This window comes from Pagrus major, chromosome 5 (genome assembly GCF_040436345.1).
Source record: "Pagrus major chromosome 5, Pma_NU_1.0".
In the NCBI taxonomy this organism is placed as follows: Eukaryota; Metazoa; Chordata; class Actinopteri; order Spariformes; family Sparidae; genus Pagrus; species Pagrus major.
This window is the reverse complement of record NC_133219.1, coordinates 635,777-657,137: the sequence shown is the minus strand read 5'-3', so window position 1 is coordinate 657,137 and position 21,361 is coordinate 635,777. Positions and strand designations below refer to the sequence as shown.

The 21,361-nt window shown below is 42.6% G+C and overlaps 1 protein-coding gene across 1 annotated transcript in view; it reads right to left on the bottom strand.

Annotated features, from left to right (window-relative positions):
- apba1a (amyloid beta (A4) precursor protein-binding, family A, member 1a) overlaps nt 1–19,768 on the bottom strand; it is a 32,949-nt gene extending 13,181 nt beyond the window's left edge. The window contains exons 1-4 of the mRNA XM_073465648.1: nt 18,269–19,768; nt 8,685–8,783; nt 8,532–8,571; nt 3,564–3,709 (exon numbers count right to left, since the gene is read on the bottom strand). Coding sequence (XP_073321749.1) covers nt 3,564–3,709; nt 8,532–8,571; nt 8,685–8,783; nt 18,269–19,768 — 1,785 coding nt within the window. The remainder of the gene's footprint in view (nt 1–3,563; nt 3,710–8,531; nt 8,572–8,684; nt 8,784–18,268) is intronic.
- Between the last annotated feature and the right edge of the window lie 1,593 nt (nt 19,769–21,361).

Below are 21,361 nucleotides of genomic sequence, written 5' to 3'. Positions count from 1 at the left end.
CTACTCATAACTTGTTTTAATTTTGTTATTTTCCGAAGCCCCCTGATATTCCAGCTCATTATTTTTATGTTAGAGGAGTTACAGTCATGATACATACTTATTTAAACAAAAGAAAAGAGAAAAAAGAGGCTGCTACTGCAAAAAAAACCAAACATACATATACACATACCTGGGGAGACTTTAACAACATCCTCCCATAACAATGTGAACCCCTGAACCCTTCTAATCCCTCCCCCTTCTCCTTCATCTCCCTCCAAAACCTGTAACATTTGTAGGACTTAATGCTGATCCACATAACTGAGGAGCAGCTTCACTGGTAAACCTATTCCAGGCAGACCATGAATGATGTCCACAAACCATGCAGTCAGAAAAACCCCAAAACAATACCCCTAACTGAATGGCTATTGCAACTAAACATGTCAAACAAAAAGAGCAGAGTAGCTTAATAATAATGATGATAACAAAAATCAAAAATGGTTCTTTCTTAGTTCTGTAGTTAAAAGAAATTAACTAAAACTTTTCCCTTTTCCTTAAAAAAATAAAACATAAAATAATGGATTTAAAAGACAGAGAATTAATTCAAAACATGCTTTCCTTTCAAGCACTGTGCCCAAAATATTATAATAAGTTGTCATGTATTTGTTGAACGATGAGCCTCAAGCAAGTAACAGTAAACATAAAACTTCTGGGCCCTTTACTCACTGTTTAAGGTAACATTGGACAGAAAATACAGTCCAAACTTCGCTAGTCCTTTTCTCCAACATTTACGGTAATGACCTATCAAAAGACATCAGCTGATTAACCCGACATGTAAACAAACCCACGTTATCCGTCTATGTTAGCGTCCATAGAGTTTAAAGTTAAGCCTTGGAAATAACTGGGTTAAATTAAATTATAGTACCCTCGTGCACCATATCTATCACCTGTTCATGGATACGAGAGTACCAACCTCTCCAACATTATTTAGTGCAGTGCATCGTCAACAGGCATCAGCTGATTCTGTTTGTAAACAAACCCATGCCGTCACTTCAGAGTCCACGATGAAATTTCTCCACATCCTCCGGCGACAAGAAGAGGTGAATCTTACCGTTATGGAGTACTCTTATTCTGCATGGATTTTGTCGGAACCCCCGGAAGGAGCCAGCAGCATCAATAAACAGCTTCTTGACTGCGTTGAATTCACGTCTCTGCCTCATTGTCTCAGCGGAGAAGTCTTGGGCGAAGGAGAGTTGGCTTCCATTGTGTTTGATGTCACGTACTTTGGAGCAGCGGAAAACAAATTCCCGGTCCTGGAACTTCAAAAAACGTATGAGGACTGCTCTGTCTTGGTTCGGTTTTGCCAGGCCCAGTGTACGGTGAGCCCTTTCCGGCGTGATGGAGTTATCAGTACCCGGCCAGCCAGGCAACATCTCTTGCACGTAATCCAACAGTTGTCGGCTTCCCTGTTCTCCCTCTCTGAGTCCAGACATACGTAGATTCTTCCTCCGACTTCGATTTTCCATGTCTTCAACTTTGGATTCAAGGTATGCGATCCGTCCTGAAGCTTTACTAAGCTCCGCCATGCTGGTCTCCAACTTCTCTTCTGTTGACATGATGCTTGTTTCGGCTTCCTCTATCAGTGCAATATTGGATGCTACGTCCCGCTTCACCTCATTCATGTTATTTTCTAGAGCCTCAACGGAGTTGGCCATCTTGCAGAGCTGTCCGTCTATTCCGTCCAGTTTGGAGCCAAATTCACTGAACTCCGCACGAAGTGCCTGTAGCTCTGTTAGTACGGCGGCTATGCAAGCTTGGTCCATGCTAGCCTGCTCCTTGTTCCCGATTGTTGGCTCATTTTTCTGCTTTTGCGAACTTCTTGCACGCTTGAAAATATCACTGTCCTTGTTCGACGCGGTTTTTGACATGGTTGCTGTTGAACTAGTAAATATAACCCAGGGATTTATATTAGAGTCTGCGAGGTTGTGTGGAGCGATCAAATCACGCCGCCATCTTGGTCTAAGCCCACCGGAAGTCCCTAAAATATAATATTAATATTTATATAGTAAACTGTAAATACGTTTATTCAAATTTAATTGAAGTAAAATGACTGAATGAATGAATGAATTAATGGGTTACACATAAAAACAAAATACAGAAAAAAAGATCAGAACAGAGAAGAACGCAGTTTTAGGAAGGTTTAAGTTTTATAGTCAGAGTTGAATTATTGAACACAGACGCTTCAGTCTTAATAGAAAGGCGTCTCTGTTTGTCTCTCTGATCTACTGTGGTAAATTATTCCACAGGATGTGGAGCCTGAATTAAAATTGCTCTGTTGCTAGTGGACTTCTTAGATCGCCCCCGTCCTCTAACCTGAGTGTGAAGTTGGGAATGTACGGACTGAGCAGTTTAAAGATCTGCAGTCTGACTGAATGGAACAAGGAGTTAGTGAGGTGAGGAGAGAATCTATGGTATGTGTTGACATTTCCAGCTTCATAGTGAATTGTAACGGCTGCAGTTTAGACTAGTTGGGTTTTTTGTAATGGAGTGAAGAAGATTTACAACAGTGGAGTCTGGAGCATGAATGAGAATTTTGCTTCTGTCTGTGTTAAAAGTGGGTGAAATCCAGTAATGTGACAGAGATGATCCCACTGATGTGTTTGAGTCAGAAGTGACGGATGTATGAGGAGGAGGTTCTGCCATCACTGAAGGATGTAACTGACGTATCTGGTGGATATCTGCTCAGCTGTGACTGTCGAGCTCAGATGACTGAAATGAAGCCATTTAAACTAATTGGACTAATCTGTGAGACATATCTTCATCAGCTCTATTAGTGACATTGTATTATTATACAAGTGTTGCATCTTGCATGTATGGTGCAGTATGGTACATGCAGCAATGATGTTGCAAATCCACTGCTGGTCTTCACGAAGAACATGTCTAATTCATCTTTCAACAACACCCTCTGCAATTTATGTTCCCTTATAATGTCTGTACTGAAATACACCTTAACAATATGAACATAACTAAATATCAAATATAATGAACACGAGGTTACTTCAGATCATGATCTTTCAATAATGCCGATTGTAGACATAAATTAATCTGCATATCATCTGAAGAGCTGGAAGAGAAATAAGCTTTTTTTATTTATTACTTTCAAAATTGCAGAGTGGTAGAGTCACTATGGCAAAGCTACAAATAAGTCTGTGTGTGTGCGTGCGTGCGTGCGTGCGTGTGTGTGTGTGCGTGCGTGCGTGAGTAGCTGAAGGCGATGGGCATTTATTACAGGCTGAAAAATGCTGCGTCACTGAGCTATTGACAGAACTGGTTGGTGGGTGCACTGAGGACAGGAGGACCCTGGTCATGTGACAGGACAGGAGTGGGGGGTGAAACAGTCATAGATAAACACATGAACATTACAGTCAACAGCAGTATTCATCCACGGACTGAGTCAAACTCTGTGAGAAGATACACATTACAAACATCAGGCAGACAGACAGACAGACAGACAATGGGTAAAATACTGTAAATCAGTGTGTGCAGACTCTACATGACTGTGACTAAGTGTATACTTGTGCATTCACCTTAATGCGGCTGACGGCCTCTTGTGCCTGCATCATGCGGATGTTCTTGGATGGTGTCTTGTCTGACAGCAGCTGGGTGGAGCCCAGGTAGTTGGCTGCGAAGATGATCCCATCGATCAGGTCCTCTGGGTCACATGGGCCTGGGACTAGAGGGAGGGACGGGTTCAGTCTCACATTTCCCCCTCCCACTTTGAGATTAAAAAACTGTACCAATCTATATTTGTATATTGACAACAGGTCATAGTTACCAGTCAGGAGAATGAGCTGAACTTAAAACTGCTGTATGTGATATATAGTATATATCAAGGGCGTAGAATTGGGTAGGGACGCTAGGGACACGTCCCTACCAATATTCAGCCACTACTGTGTGGTCACTATCAATACACCCGCTGTCCGTAGTGTTTAGTCAATGATTATGGCACACAAAGGGTTAAATGTCGGTCTCTGCTAGAAGTCCCGCCTCTAACCTAAATACCGCTCCCTGATCGGCTGCCGGTTTCTCGCTAACTTACATCATGTGACTGGCTGTCCCCACTGTCACTCCTTCTTGTAAAAGCTACCTGCAACCTGCTAGTTGGACCGGACGAGAAGCAGTGCATGATCTGCAACTGCGAGTGTAAGTTGTCAACATGTTCGGCATTTGTTCTTCCTGGGTCACATCAGCTAGATGGATTTTAATATCAGTGGTGTCATTTACATTTGTGTTTGTGTCTGTTTGCGTGCGTGTACGTGTGTGTTTGCGTGTGTGCTGTATAGGATTTGAAGGATGTCAAAGAAAAGAAAACTGGATATAAGAGACTTCTTTAGGAGTCAAAGTGTAAGTTACTTCAAGGGTGTATAGGTAGAGGCTCAACAATACAGATATTGAATAAAAGAGAATATTTAATACCAAAGAGATACACTTTTTTAAAGTTATTTTTAATTCTTATTTTCATGTATTTGTGTAGAAGATAGCAACGGTTTAAAAACACAAATAAAGAAAATTTGTGGTGGAAATACAGTAAAACCTCAGATTCTAGATGATCATGTGATTTTATAATTATAAAATATAATTAATTAATATTAAGTAATCTTAATATTTAGTAAAAGCCTTTTTTGCTCAGGCAATAACTGTACCATCAAGCTCTATGATCATTGTATCCCTAATGTATCTGTTCATGTCATGCATCAACATATTTTTGTAAGGTGACAGACAGCAGAGAGGCTGGAGGAGATGGAGGAGGAGAGGCCAGAGAAGGTAGAGGAAGAGAGGCAGGAGGAGGTAGAGAAGGAGAGGCTGGAGCAGATGAAGGAAGAGAGGCAGGAGGAGGTAGAGAAGGAGAGGCGTGAGGAGATAGAGGAGGAGAAGCTGGAGGAGATGGAGGAGGAGAAGCTGAAAGAGAGGCTGGAAATTCACAGGTGAGATTAAATAATGATGGATATGTTAGTCATGAGATTCAGCACTGTGACAAATGTTAGTGTGATGATGATCTGAATAGCTGAAAAACGCTTCACCTATGTGGCTTTAAAATCAGAGCTTTATATCAAGTCTGGTGTTCTAAGAGGCCTCATCATGTATTACTAGTGTGTATGTGTTTACAGTAGTTGCTATACAGTTGTCAAATTTATATTGTGGTTTATTCCTAAGGAAACTGGTCCACCTGGAGAGAGCAGCAGGGAGAGTGGCAGGGAGAGCAGCAAATTATGATTGCTAATGCAAAAACACGTCAACTTTCAGGAGGGCTGCCTTGGAGCACTTTTTTGTCCCCACCAATCTCAAAATCAAACCTACTCCCTTGTTATATATAGTATACAGTATTAAATAGCTCTGTATTCCAACAGTCATCACTGTTATAGTGTTTGGTCAGTAATCTGTGTCTCTCCTCCTCCTGCTCATTCAATTAAAGAGAAAAGAAATGTTGCAGTGTCCCTGCCTACTTTATACAGTCACAACAGATAAGGTGCTGTCTGCTCGTGTATGTGCAGAGAGCAGCATCCTTTATAGCAGTGGTTCTCAACCTTTTTGAGTCGCAACCCCCAATTTAAGATGCACTGCTGTCCGCAACTTTTTTTTGAAAAACATAAAGCAGCATCAAGAGGCTAACTTTTCACGTGACTACATCCCATTATATTGCTGGTAGTTGAGCCGGTTAAAATGTAAACAAATAACGCAAACTTTATTTTTCTTTTTAATGAAATAAAACGATAACCAGCGCGTGCTAATTAGGAAGCCTTAACACACTGGGGAGAAAAACAGCCCATGTTTCATTTTAAACATCTATGTTGCTGAGAGCAACATACATCGTTTTGTTAACAAAAACTCCTAACTCTATAAAACGTCTTCTTCTTTTGTTTTCTTCACAAAGCCAAATAGCTGCAACCACTATTTAATGTGATGGCTGGGCCTGCTTGTTTGAACAGAGCAGCTGCATTCTTGGCTTAATGTTAGACACGGCCACGCGAAGATCACTCTCAACTCTGAGGAGTCGTGATCTGTATTTGTTTTTCATGTATGTCAGCGCAGAAAAGGTCTTTTCACACAGATATGTGGATGCAAATGGAAACAGTACATCGGTGGCAGCTTTTGACAGTGCTGCGTACTCTGTTGCTACTGACAACCAGAACTCTTCCAGTGCGCATGCCGAGAAAGCAGTCTGTAATGTGCGGTCAGAGGAGAGATCTAGCAGGGCGTCCTGCAGCTCTGATGGCAGGTGATGCGCGGTGGAGGTGGTGAAAGGCTGGCCTATCCAGTCGTACTTTTCCGGCGTGTCATCATTTGGGAAGTACTTATTGAAACTTTCAAGCAGGCTCCTGAGGTGAGAGGCAATAATTCCTTTCATAGTTTGAATGGTTATGTCGTAACTCTCCATAAAGTCATCAAGCTCAGGGAACATTTCAACACTTCCCCCTTCCACTCGCACAGCCCACCACTCCAACTTTCTCTTAAATGCCGTGACCTTATCAGAGAGGATAAGGACATTTGTGTTTGGGCCTTGTAGGGACAAGTTTAAGCTGTTTAGTTTGTCAAAAATGTTGGCTAAATATGCGAGGCTCGCGACCCACTTTGGGTCAGTCAGATAGTCAGCAAGGGGAGAACTACAGTCTGATAAAAATATTCGGACTCCTCACGCAGTTCAAAGAGCCTCGTTAAAACTTTGCCATGAGAAAGCCACCTGACCTCTGTGTGAAAGAGAAGTGCTTCGTGGTCTGATCCCATTTCAGGACAGAGTGTCGCAAAGAGTCTGCTTTGCAGTGGCCGTGATTTAATGAAATTAATAATCTTAACTGATGTTTGGAGAACATCACGAAGCTCTGGCTCGAGACACCTGCCAGCAAGTGCTTCCCTGTGGATCATACAGTGCAGAAATTTCACATGGGGGGCTACCTCCAACACACAGGCCCTCAAACCTTTTCTTGCCCCCTGCATAGCTCCAGCTCCATCTGTGCACACAGATACACAGCTCTCCCATCTCAGTCCCTCTTTTTGTATGTTACAGTTGAGCTTGTTGAAAATGTCCCGTCCAGTGCATGTTCCCTCCATTGATGAGCAAAACAACATATCCTCGTGCATTTTCCCTTCGTAGCTGTATCTCACAAAGGCCAGCAGCTGCGCATCTCCTGACACATCTGTGCACTCATCAATTTGCAGGGAAAATCTTCCACTCTTCCTCTCTCTGTCAATGAGTTGATCTTTAATGTCATTTGCTATGTCCTGAATGCGGCGCCCCACGGTGTCATTTGACAGGGGAATGGTTAAAAGAGTGTTAGATGTTTTCTCCCCATGCATTGCTCTTGTCATTGCTACAGCTGCGGGACGGATGAGATTCTCCGCGATCGTGTGAGCCTTTTTCGATTGAGCCACCAGATATACGACCTCATATGAAGCTGCCAGGGCCTTAGCAGGGACTGTAGAATATTCACTCACCACTGTTTTTTGCCTTTTGAGTTCTTGCTCCTTGCGCTGAAAAAAATCAATTGGCTTATCAATTAAGCTGCTGTGTTTTGTCTCTAAATGTCTTTTAAGTTTTGCTGGCTTCAAGCTCTCTTGTGCCAGCACCTCAGAGCAAATGACACACTGTGGGTAGTCAATGCTGTTTTTTGTTGTGCAGGAAAAGCCATATTTCAAAAAGTCGGGCTGATATTTACGGAGCCTCAAACCTTTATCAGCCGCCGGGGTCGGCCCCAGTGCTATACGTTTCTCAGGTGGTGGTTCTGGTGGCTGATCTTGGGACCCCTGCTGCTGCTGCTGACTGTCTTGTGCTGGAACACTTTTTCTTTTAAGCCATCGCTCCATTTTTCCTGCTAGCAAACTTGCTGCAGCTGTGGCTAAAACAACAACGCGCCTGTTTTTTTTTCTCTTTTTCTTTGTTTTTTTTTTTCCCCCACTGTGCTTCACTGACCAGAATCTCACGCGCACAGATCAGAATCATACAAACCTCGAGTTGATACAATGAATTTTGGACAAACAATGAGGCAGAAAACAACTAAAACAACTCTCTGTTTGAAATTATGTGATTTAATATTAATGTAACGACCCTTAGGCTACTGTTATAATGTTTAAGTAGCCTAATGTTTAAGTTTAAGTTTAAGTTCTGCGATTTCTGTGAACGCGTATGGCCCTATGTGGTGATGAGGTGAGGGGGGGGGGTAGAGAGAGAGCTGTGTTTGTATGTGTGAATGAGAAGGGCAGACATGAGACTAGTGGACAGGTTCGTTGTTGTTGTTTTGGTGTAGTTACGGCCGACAGTGACTGGTTTTGAGTAATAAAATGCCTGTTTGAGACCAACCGCTCATCGTCCTTTTAACGTCCGGTCGGACGCTACATTAATTTTGATAAAAATTAAATAAATAAATAATAAATAAATAAATAAATGTATATTTTTCCAAAATGATTTGGCGACCCCCAGAAATCATCTCGCGACCCCAATTGGGGTCGGGACCCCAAGGTTGAGAATGGCTGCTTTATAGCACCAGAGGATGATCACTCACCTTCTACATATGTGGGGAAGGATGCAAGGCTTTTCCTGGACTATTAAAAAGGAGAGAAGAAAGAGTTTTTCAAATATTACTTCAACTTGTGTGCAAAAGTGAAAATTAGACACCATGCAGTGAATATAGTGAAGAGTAAAATGCTGGGCACACCTCTTTACTAGAGGGAGACGATTCAAAGCTGTCGTCCTGCAGCAGATGTCTGCTGGAGGACTCTGCTCCTGGAGGAGACGGTGAGCCTGAATCAAGAGACTGCAGGAGAGAAACCAGCAGAATACAATCAGAACACCACGTTAACACAAATGTACCATGTGCTGCCAAACAAACACCAAATAAGTGTTTTGTATCTCATTCTCTAATGGAAATTAAATTTTAATGTTTACTATTGTTTTGTATTGTGGAGTTGTGGTAACTATTGCCTTTTATTGTTCAAATTTTTTTGTATTATTTTTGAAGTTCACTTGTATTGTGGAATATGAACCAGTTGGATTCTCTGCTCATCAGCACCTGATCATTTAAAGGCACACTTCTGATTCTGATGCGTTTAGCAACATGCTAACACGCAGTTTGTTAATACAGTCGAGTCGATCCTTGTATCCTGATGTCCTGATTGGAATATTGGTTTTGTTTATGGTCAAATTATGCAACACGGCAGAGTCCATTAAGGTTAACTGAGCTTTCTTACTCCAGGCCTTCATACTACACTACACATTAGAATTTGAGCTTTATGATACTCACATACTTGACATCAATCATATAATTTATATCTAAAGCTGCACTACTTGATATTTTTATATATTCTCGGTGGATCAAATGGCTCTATGCAGTGTGAAGGGGGTCACTTTTGGTGTTAAACCCACAGAGGGACATCACTTCCTGGGTGATTCCCTTTATTTCTGAGGAGCTTTGAAGTGTCTTTCAGCTCATTGTTTTGGTTCAACTCAGTTTGAATGGGGGCTGCAGAAATCTCGGAGTCATCGTGAACTTTTTTGATCATCCAGGTGTCCCTGGTACAGAAGTCCTGAGAAACGTGAAAAAAAGGGATCCATTTTCTAAGTCTGATGGAAAAAAATTTCTCTCCTGTTTTTATTATTATATTTAAGAACAGGTGAACAGGTGCCTCTTGTGGGCAAAATGAGTATTACAATAACAAACACTAAAACCTGAAAAATGAGGCTGACAGAAGTTGAAACCATTGAGATGAGACTTGATTTGGATCACCAGATTTTTTTTTCTCACTCACTAATGTACAGTGGGATCAATCTACAGAGACAGTGTCCCTGTTTAAACAGTAAATGATGACTGGTCCAAAGCGTATGCTGCCAGTGGGTTCAGGGTGGTCCAATGCCCTTCTGCTAGTTAAACAGCATCTGGTCGCTAAGTGAGGTTGTATCTGGACTCTGAATTAGTCATGGGTGTGTTTACACCATAACATAAATTAAACCAATCCAAGTGTCCCATTCCCTTTATGAGCCAGGTGCACCAAGACCAGGTGCGCCAGGACCAGGTGCATATGAAACTGTGGAACTGGTTTTCACTGAGGGACAGGTCTGAGAGCATCTCAGTTTTTTATCTCTGTGAATTTAGATGTAAACAAGAGCTGCAGAGCACAAAATGAGCCACGCAGGCGTGACTAGCATATAACCTTCTAGCATTAGCAGGTGCCACTGTTGACAAAACAGCAATACATAAGTTAAATGAAGAGAAGCTAGATGTCTGCAAATGAAGCATCATTTACTCAGGCTCAGGTTTTTTAATTGATGGTCTAACAGGCAGATATAAATCAACTGACATGACACAATGACATTTTGGAAAGCCTAAAGGAGAGAAAGAGTTTAATTTGACGCTTGTCAAAATGATGAAGTGAACTCAGCACAAAGGTTATTAATTGTGCACCAACTTTTGTTGTGCAACTGTGTGGAAGTGTGAAAGAAAACTGGGAGCCAACAAAGGGCAGAAAGACAAGACCACTCACATCAGAGCAGGCACTTCACACAGTCAACACCAACAGCATTAGTAACACAACACAATTCATCTCATCTTGCTCGGAGTCTGAATGTGTCAGGCAGCAGAAACACAAACACACAAACTGTGATGAAGCGAGCTGAACGGGACCACTGATACCTGGACAGGACAAATCGCAGCTCAGAGGCAAACCATCACAACATGTCATGTCTTCAACACAGAAACACAGACCTGCAGGAATCTAGCAGGCTACAGTAAGATACACTGGAGGCTGTATGTCTGTTGTAGGAGGCTGTTTGAGTCTATCTTCTCTATTTTGTTCAACTCCTTGCTTTTTATTATTTTGTTGGAATGGTTCAAAACACACTTTTCTCACTTCTCTCTGCTCACATCTCTCCATGCCGGGAGATCTCTGTCTCCATCCCAATACTGAAAGAGGACGTTAAAAAATTCAACAGTAACATGCAGCAGATTTCAAACCTGGACACACAGGTACAACTGGAAGTGTTTTATAGACGGATACCAACAGAGGGGAGTGTGAGAAACATGAACTAGAATCACCACCTCGCGGTTCCTCACCAACAGTCCAGCTGCAGTTTTCATCCATGCCTGTCAAGACTCATATAGTCTATGTAGTGCAGACTTTTAAGGATTTTTTTTTTAATACAAGGTTTTAGGTGTAGTTGTTGGTGAAATGGATGTTATCACTACTCTGACATGTATGAATAATTTCCAGTGAATGCTGTCTTCACTGAGAGCTTCATCACATGGTGCAACAACAATTAGTTGAAGATCAACATCAGCAAAACCAATAATCTTGTGGTGATTACAATGCTCCGAATATGGATGTTGCTGCAAAGATTAGTGTCACCAGTTCAGCATCTCACCAAATGTGAAATATAGTCACAATGTCCCTTCTGTTCCTGAGTCATGGTGTTGAATAATGGCCAGAAAAGTCTTTCTGCAGAACATTATGGTGTCACAGTGATGAGTTAGGATTTATCGTTTTATCCTGTTAGTCATTTGTGTGACATTTTGTCATAATAATAACACATAAATTCTTATTTATGGCCAAAGAAATGTTTTGTGAGGTCACAGTGACCTTTGAACTTTGACCGCCCAGAGGACAGTTGTGCCTGAGGAACTGGGATTTCCTCCAGGTGTTTCTCAGATATCACATTCACAAGAATCAGACGGACAGACAGAAAGCATTACAACTTTGGGCCACAACTGTTGCCAGCTAGGAGGCAAAAAAAGCAACGTCAAGTGTTATACAGTGGTTTACAGTAGAGACCTATAAACAGGGCTCATGAATATGGCTTTATATCACTACACAGTTTGTGTAGTGATATAAAGCCATGGCATACAGTAAAGGTGTGCAGAATATAGTTTTTCCCAACTGTTTAAATATGTTTCTTGAAACTTTAGCTCAATTTCTCAAAACTGATCAAACTGAAAACATTTTGTCAAAACTCCACAAATCTCATGTAAAATGAAACACTGCATGGAAAACTGTGCTCTCTCTTATCAAACCTGATTATTTCCCCCAAATGATACACACAGCTAAGTGATCCTACAGAGCATCACTGCTGCGATACATTTAAAATGCCACCATTGGTAATGCCCCAGTAGCTCAGAGAACCAGCCCAGGGTTCCTCTGCTGCATGTCACCCCTGCTTTCTCTCAACCCGCTTCCTGTCCCTCGTCAGCTGTAGTCCTTTTTTTTTTTTTAATTGTGTAGAACATTATGTTTAGCCTTGTTAGCTGACTTCACCTTGAATAAACTTAAAGATTTCTCTGGGTTTGAACATTGTTGGAAACAATGCAAGTACACAAGCAACAGAATATTTAACAAGGTCCAGTCATTTGTAGACATTTTTTATCTTTAAAATCTATTTCACTACAAATCTATTTGGGAGGGACTGAATGATGCATTCATCTCTTCAGTCATGACAGATTCCTCTCACCTACAGTACCTGACAGTACAGAGATAAATACAGTAGTTTTGACTCTCCTACAATTATCATCACAATATATAAAGTAGTTAAAATAGCTCCACTTCCATACATTATAAATAAATAATACTTGTATTTTTTATACTTTAAGTAAACCATGTTAATTTGTACTTTTACTTAAGAAAAACGCAAACTGCAGCACTTTCTTCAAACAGAGCAGTTTTACAGTGTGCTGTTAATTTACTGAAGTGAAGGATCAATACTTCCTCCACCAACATCACTGTCACAAGATGACAGACTTCTCTACATGCTGGTTTATCAAGGGGTTTCATTCAGTTATTTTTCTCTGCTGAGAGAGAAAGAGGCATCTCAGGAAAGAAAAGACCAACAATGACAAACTTATGAGTCCAGTCAGCAGACCTAAACACAATGTCATGGTCATGAGACACCATTTCTTGTACCGAGGCATTAAGATGATTGAATCTACGTCGATAAATACGTCTCTTATTTCCAAAATATGGAACAAAACAATGAGAAATCTGCTCTTACAAACACACAAGTTGAGACAATTGATTCCACCACTGCTACAAATACAAACCATCACGTCCACACTGATGGAAACATCATCATAAACTCTTCAAACTGAGCCCACCTCGTCTTCATCATGTCGCTCACTCTGCTGCCTCTGCTTGACTTGTTCTTCCTCAAGCTTCTCTACTTGATACATCCAAAAGTTTTCCATGGCTTTTAGTAAATGCACAAACCCAGCAGAACCTCAACCAATTCCCCAGATGAACTGGTGTTGAGAGTGGCAGTGCAATGTTAAATGTAACACCGGAGTCTACAGACTGGGAGTCGGCTGCTTAGGTGACACTCCGGATTATGTATCAGGAGTCGTCATGGAATCAACAGGTTGGGTCAGTTTGTTGGCCTGGTTCTGCTCTGCTGACAGTGTGACATCATCTCATATTTATTCATCAAAGTAATTCACACTGTGTGTTGTGGACACATTAATCTAAATAAGAAGTTTAGAGCAGAAGTGTTACTAAACCAAGCTGCAGGTGAGTCCTGATCATGCTGATGTCAACAGGAAAACAAGACTCGTCATTCTGTCATTGGATCCTCACTGAATTATTCAGCTTGTCTTGCCCTTTACCTTTCTCTCTGACCCTCACTCAATAAATCATGGGGGGAGGATTTCTATTCAGGCTGAGTACAATGTTTGTATTAATCATCATGACTAGTACAGCTGTATTGTATAATGTGTAATTTGAGGGACAGCACTATCCAAAGACAAGTTGGTTCCACTTAATGCTGGACAGGCGCTGGGAAGATTTCTGAAGGGACCATTTGGATCCTGGGGTTTATGAAGTTGTATGCAGTCCTGATTTTGTTTTATAAATCTCAAATCATTGTGGAAACAGGCGCACATGCACAAACTTAATTTCTACTCCTGCATTCATCCATAAATGGATGTAGAATTCCCTCTTAACATCGTTTGTATATCATATATCAATACTTCACTACAAATAAGAGGCGCGGTGCAGTGGAACCAACTGTGTTTCAACAAACGAGGTTCTCCAGCAGAATCAGAACAGCTGTCATTACACACAGAAACACACTGTTGCTATTTATAGTGCTGTGCCCACACATGTACCTGTAAACCATAATGGTGGTTATATTTCAGTCCTCATTATCTAACATCAGAAGGATGAGCAATGATTAATCTATAGAGCTCATACTGAAACAGGCTTTACAAAGTTCCATAGTTCAGGATCAAATAAAGAGATCATTAACATGAAAGTTATGTCTCTAATGTAAAATAAATAATGATCAAATCATTGATCAACTCATACATTTTAAATTAAGTTTATAAATGACACAATCAGTGACACTGAACCAGCTGCAACAGTGTCAGCTGGTAGTGTCTTCAGTTTGTGAGTCTCTGTGTGTGTCCTCATGGCCAGCTGTGTTGGTGACACCTTTTGTAGAAGTGATTTTGAGTATTTTGAAAGGTGTTTATGCTTCTGTGGACAGATCTTTGTCAGCACCACAGCATCACAACCATGCAAGATGCAGTCATGTAACTTTACAGGTGTGTAGTTGAGATAAAAATGAAATGTGAGTTCAGAGGTTGGTGTGGTCTGACCAGAGCCGGCCCAAGGCATAAGCGAACTAAGCGGCCAATCAAGAAAAAAACTAGATTTTTTTTTTTTTTTTTTTGCTTGTGTAGCCAGGTGAACAAGAGACCAAGACTGTTTTCAGACTGTTAAGACAGTGTTTTATTATTCTGTAGGGAATTATTACTGTGTTAGCAGTTTCTTTTTGTTTAGGTGACACTGTCACTTTAAGAGCGGCGCAACAGTAGGTTGCGCGAGATCGCGGGAGATCATGGGATCACGGCGTTCCCGTGCAGAGTTAAGCGGGATTTATGGTTCTGCGTCGATTGTGCGCCTAGGCGTCGGCGAACATGATCGCCGTGATTTTTCATTTATAGTAGTGCGGCGGTGTCTATGCATCGCGTGGTAATTCACCGCCACAACGCTAGGGGGCGCTGAGTAACGAAACCGCATGAATTCGTACCTGGAGTGTTTACTTTCCGGTTAGCGGGGAGTGAACACGCCTGGTCTCTGGTAAACAGTACATTGAACAATGGCGACTGAGCGAGAGAGGATACTTTTGGAGCTGGAGCTGATCGATATTGAAGAACAAATGCTTCTAGTGCAAATGTTAAATACCAAACGAAGGAGAAGACGTGTGAGGAGGTGGTCTGTACGTCCTTTGAACGCTGCGACCCGGAAATGATGTAACGCGGACCAATCACAGCCCTCGAGGTCCGCGTCGCATGTCCCTGCTGTCTGCGCCGTTTCGACGCGTAGTTAAGCGGGATTTATGGTTCTGCGTCAGGTCGACGGCGTACCTACGCCGTAGCTACGCCGTCGACGCAGACCCCTACGCCGAACATCTGCGTCACTTGACGCGCGCCTCCCAAAAATCCTAACTACGCGTCGAAACGGCGCAGACAGCAGGGACATGCGACGCGGACCTCGAGGGCTGTGATTGGTCCGCGTTACATCATTTCCGGGTCGCAGCGTTCAAAGGACGTACAGACCACCTCCTCACACGTCTTCTCCTTCGTTTGGTATTTAACATTTGCACTAGAAGCATTTGTTCTTCAATATCGATCAGCTCCAGCTCCAAAAGTATCCTCTCTCGCTCAGTCGCCATTGTTCAATGTACTGTTTACCAGAGACCAGGCGTGTTCACTCCCCGCTAACCGGAAAGTAAACACTCCAGGTACGAATTCATGCGGTTTCGTTACTCAGCGCCCCCTAGCGTTGTGGCGGTGAATTACCACGCGATGCATAGACACCGCCGCACTACTATAAATGAAAAATCACGGCGATCATGTTACGGCGTAGCTACGGCGTAGGTACGCCGTCGACCTGACGCAGAACCATAAATCCCGCTTTAGTTACACGGAAGTAGCAGTAGTGGGAGTGAAAGACGGACTGCTGAGGTGTGTATTTTGATGTTGCGTGTGAAAAATATCCCCATAGATAAAGCACAAGAATAACTGTTTGCATAAACTGTGTCCATCTTTATGTGTTTGATGAATTTAGAGGGGAGATAGAGCGCATTGAGGTCAAGGTGTGTGATTTGGCGCACGAGCTGCACACAGGAGTGCCAGTGAGTTTAAGACTATTCACAAAATGTGTTTTAAGCTCATGCAAGAATGTTTACTTGAAAATGTATTTTGTTCATTTGTGTAATTTACAGTATGTTTTCTGTGAACTAAAGAACATGCTGTAATGTGACTATGAGTTATGTGGCTGGGAAAATGTATGTATTTGTTTTTCTGTTTTTTATTTTATTTATTCAGAAAGAGCCACTACTGTTGTATAGTCAAGTCTAGAGTGTCTAGTCAAGTCTAGAGTCACTTTTAACTGGAGCAAATGTCTAGGACACAGAGATAAGCTTTTGAAGTTCATAAGCTAACTGAGGTTTACCGTCAGTGTGACGTACAGTGAGGAAAAATATTTTGTTTGTTTGACACTGATTAACTCAAATCCTCAAAATTGCAGTGTTAATGCTGTTTCTTTTATAAATTGCAGTCGGAGAATAAAAGACCCACAATAATTATTCTACTGTGTCCGGTCTCCTCATTTATGACCTGACCACACTTATTTACAACAAATGCAATCTCTGCTGTTGTATTTTGTTATTTTTCAATTCAAGTTCAGTAAACCACACTTTTTCATTTGTGATTTTAGTACCCTCTAAGGTTAAAAGGTGACTGATTTGGTGTAAATAACAACTATATTAATACAGGGGTCTACCAAGCCCAGGGGGACAGAGGTCTAGAGGGGCCAGGAGCCCCAAAACATTTGTGGCATGTGAGCAAGGATGGATTACTGAATGAGCCTACCGGGCCCAAGAGGTCAAGGGTCCCTGAAGCCCAAGTCGTTGCGTGAAGTCACTACCTCAATAAGTCAAAAAGCAAAAGGCCATGAATCTGAACGAATTTAGGTATTGCCCTTCTCCAGCTGGCCATCCCAAAAATGCACCAGAACACAGGAAATCACATCTACCAAATTCAGAATTTTCTGGGGGAGGGCCCCCAGACCCCCCTTCCCTATTTGCACCCACTTTCATACAAATAAGGTAGGGGGGGGTCATTATGCATCTGTGCCCAGGAGGACAGTAGTTCATATTCCGTCACTGTATTAATACAATATATAATGTAACATTATAGTGTGACATTTGTGTCAATAATTGTCAAGCACAGGTGACTCCGCGGTGGTGGGAGGAGGGCCCCAAATCAAATTCTGCTTAGGGCCCCCAAAAGGCTTGGGCCGGCACTGCGTGAGGTACATACACTCTCAGTGCACCTTCTTTCTTTATGAATCAGTTTATGTGTGGGAAAAGGCATATGCATGCTTTTTGTGCATAGACATCGTTTATACATCTGTTCACCACTCACTGCTGTCTTCTGAGACTAGGTGCTATTCTGGCGCTGTTCAAAAATATACACATACAACACCTCTAAAGCTCACATGTTAAATCTTGTTTGTTTACTATGATCACAAATGAAATGCATATACACAACGTATCTTCAGCTCCACTGTTATTAGCGCCAGGGGGATAAAAAAACATCAGACTAAGAAATCAAATCTTTTAAATGTTGTTTTCACTGACGTGTCCAATCAATTGAAGGTGGAAATCTCAAAACCAAGTATAACAGGACGGGTTCAGTTACAGTGCTGCTCTGCACACACAACCACTCTAACTACACATACGATAGGGAAGAAAACACACACGAAGCCTGAACAGACGCTCTATGTTGACGGCTGAAACAGCTCCTGTGTGGACAACATACAACCTAGAATATATCTGAGCTGTAGCTTAAAAGAGGATTCCTGCAGGTCTGTGTTTCTGTGCTGACATGTGTGCTCTGTCCCACACAGAGGTGATATGTTGTGATGTTTTGCCTCTGAGCTGCAATTTGTTGAACTGGAATGCCAGTGTACCCTTTCAGCTTACTTTATCGCAGCTTGTTATTGTGTCTGACACATTGAGACTCTGAGCAAGATGAGTTGTGTTGTGTAACTAATGCTGCGGAGGTTGGCTGTGTGGAGTCTGCAATGATATGTGGTGTGATATTTTTTTCATTAATGGATATTTCTGGCCTCTGTTGGCTTTACATAGTAAATGTGCAAAAAGTAACACATTCATATGCGCGCAACAGCTGACTACCAGAACAGCCATGTTACCCGATACAAGTTGATCAATAATAGTCAGAGCTGCAGTACTTACATCGGCCCCCAGTGTTGGCTGTAGGTCACACTCTGCAGTGGGGCTCAGGTCCTGTCTCATGACCCAAATGGGCTCCTTAGGCTCATCAGGCGTGTAGGGAGATCTCACTGTTCTGTTCTTAACCTCCTCTATGGCCTCCTTAATGTCCTTGATGGCTAGGGATATGGCATCCCTCTTCTCCTGACTGTTCCTCAATGCTTCAGGCTCCGGTTGGAGCTCAGGTTGGGGCTTTCCTTCATCCTGCGGTAGTTCATTTTCTTCATCTATGGTGTCTTCGGCAGCACAATGAAGACTCTGAGAGCTGAGGCTTTCTTTGACCTCAGCCACGATGCTATCAATGTCCTCCTCCTGGTCGCAGCTGTCAGCACGTGGGTATGGAGCAAACTCAGCCTCCTTCTCTGGGCTGTCAGATTCACCATCTGAGCGCTCATCGTAGTGGCGCAGGCGGGAGCCTACTGCCTCCTGCTGATGGTAGTCTCCACCTCCCACCCGGCCCTCCAACAGCTGGAAGCCGGCCCTCCTCTGTTGAAGAGACTCTGTGTCCTCAGCTGTGTTGGCAGCAGATGAAACTGATGGGGGGGCATCACAGATTTCCTCGTAAACATGCTCAGAGAGTGAGTAAATATCATATGGCTCAGAGTAGGCTTCGTCCACAAGTCCAGCATCTAAACTGTCCAAGCTCTGACCTGCCAAGATGTTGGGCCGTCCCCCAGTGTGGCTGAGGGGCTGGGTGTAGACGTAGTTTGAGTAGCCAGCATTCAGCATCTCCTCTGCTTCATCCTGTCTCTGGGGGTTTTGGATATCTGGCAGGGGGTCACGTGGTAGGGGCGGGGGCTGAGGAGGATAGTTAGGATGTGGATGGACATGTTGCTGCTCAGCCTCAGCACTCTCAGTGTACCCCTCTGCCTCTGGCCGTAGTTGGACTCCGTAGTTCCCCGCCTCGTCTTCCGCCTCTGGCTGCCCCTCAGGCTCCAGAGACATCATCACCAGACCATCATCCCCCTCAGCCCGGTCAGTATGGGTGTGGAAGCCACTCTCAGTGCTCGCTGAACGGGCCAGCACTGAATCATCCCTCTCTCGTTCATCTTCCTGGGTCCTCGCTGCATGGAGCTGTTTCTCCTGTTGTTGTGCTAACTGTTGTGCTCTCTCGGCCTCTCTCTGCTGTCTCTGTCTGTGCCTCTGCTGCTGGGCTCTGATCCGGGCCTCGCTGTCCCCTTGTCTGCGATATCGTGTCACCGCGGGTCGGGGAATTGGCTGGGGCTGTGGAGACTGAGCTCCATGTTGTAGCTCCATGTCTTGTTCCTCCTGTGGCCTGCGCTGCTGTGGTGGCCTGGCTCGACCGCCAGCACTTACTCCAGCAGGGGCTTCACAGCGTCTATATCGCTTTTCCTGGTTGCTGTGGTTGTGGGACCGACTGTTGTGGTTGTTGTGGCGGTGGCAAGGAGCAGCATCGGTCTCCTCCATCACTTCCTGGCCAAGCTCCATCTCCTCAGGGTTCATGGCCATATGGGTCTGGTTGGTTTGGGGTTGGTGTCAGGGAAAGGTTAGGGAGTTTGTCAGTGTCAGCCGGTGCATGTGCATGTATGATGTCAGGGCAAGAGCAGCTGGAAAGAGACTGAAAGCAGAAGAGAAGGGGAGAAAATGTCAGTACAGATAGGAAAAAAACCAAGAGAAGAAAGGAGAGAAACAGCGATAAAATAGGTGGTGACATAGTGACTAATCACACGGTTAAATAGCAAATTACTGTAGCTGGCAGGCTAGTACTACTCAGCAATCCAATAACATTCATAACTTGGTTGCTAACCAGACAATAACACAGTTTATTAAAAAAAAAATATTTGTATCATTGATATTTGTCTCACAACTGTCTGCAGAGCCATGCCTCTTTTTCAGTAACCACAGTGGATGTGAGAAAAACTCTGCTGAGAGTGAATATAAATAAGACTGCTGGTCCAGATAATTGGTTGTGTACTAAAAAACTGCCGATCAGCTAGCAGATATTATTATTAACATTTTCAACACCTTTTTAACATATATATATATATATATATATATATATATATATATATATATATATATATATATATATACATATATTATTGCTGCAACATTGATGCAACATTAACACATCTACTGCAGCACAAGCAAGTCCCCGCAGTCATGATTCATTCAATTCTGCTCATCATTTCAAAGACACCAGAGTTGATTCAATGTTCTGAACAATAATCACCCAAAACAATATTTCTTCATTTTCTGTAATTGTTCTCAGAGTCTGCTCATTTCGACCCCGCTGAATCACATCGTTTATCATTCTCTTAATGGACAGACCATAAAAAGATACAGGCAGAGAGAAAACCCTTTGTGGAAGAAGGCAAACAGGAATAATGTTTTCGCAGAAGAGTGAGGGTAACATAATGAGGACACATTAATACAGAGCCATAGAAAGGCAGTATGCCTATTGGTGCTGTGGTGGGGTAAATCGTCATAGCATTCAGTTAGCCTGTTGCCATCTCACTAAAATGAAAGATTGATCTTGAATACTTTGGCTCAGATAAACACAACAAGTAAGGACCAAGCAAACAGAGACAGTGCTGAACTGAACCAGCCTTCAGAATGAAACCAGACTAACAGTGTAACGCTCCAGCAGTGGCCCCCAGAGGCTGCAGTGTTCATTACACACCACAACATCAATGTGGTGAATGGAATGAAGCAATGTTAACACGTCACCAAAAATCATGCAATTTATTTTGCATTCATAAGCAACTTTAAAATGATGATGCATGATCATTAAAAACATGTTAAGGATCAACAGACTAGTATTATAATTGAAACACAAATCCACAAGTGCCAGGATGCCTCACTGAAAGAATGGGTGGCAGTTTTGTTGCAATAACCATAAATCAGGGCTGCAAAATTCAAAGACCTTATATTCTTTATATGTCTGCTAGTAAACAATATATAACATCTTAATATGCTTATTCCATTGGTAAAGTGCTAAAACACTGACTGTGACTTTGTGTGGCATGTTGTGTTTTGGAGTGAAAATGATGGATGAACAATTTGTTTTTCTGTTGATTTATTCTTTTTTACAGG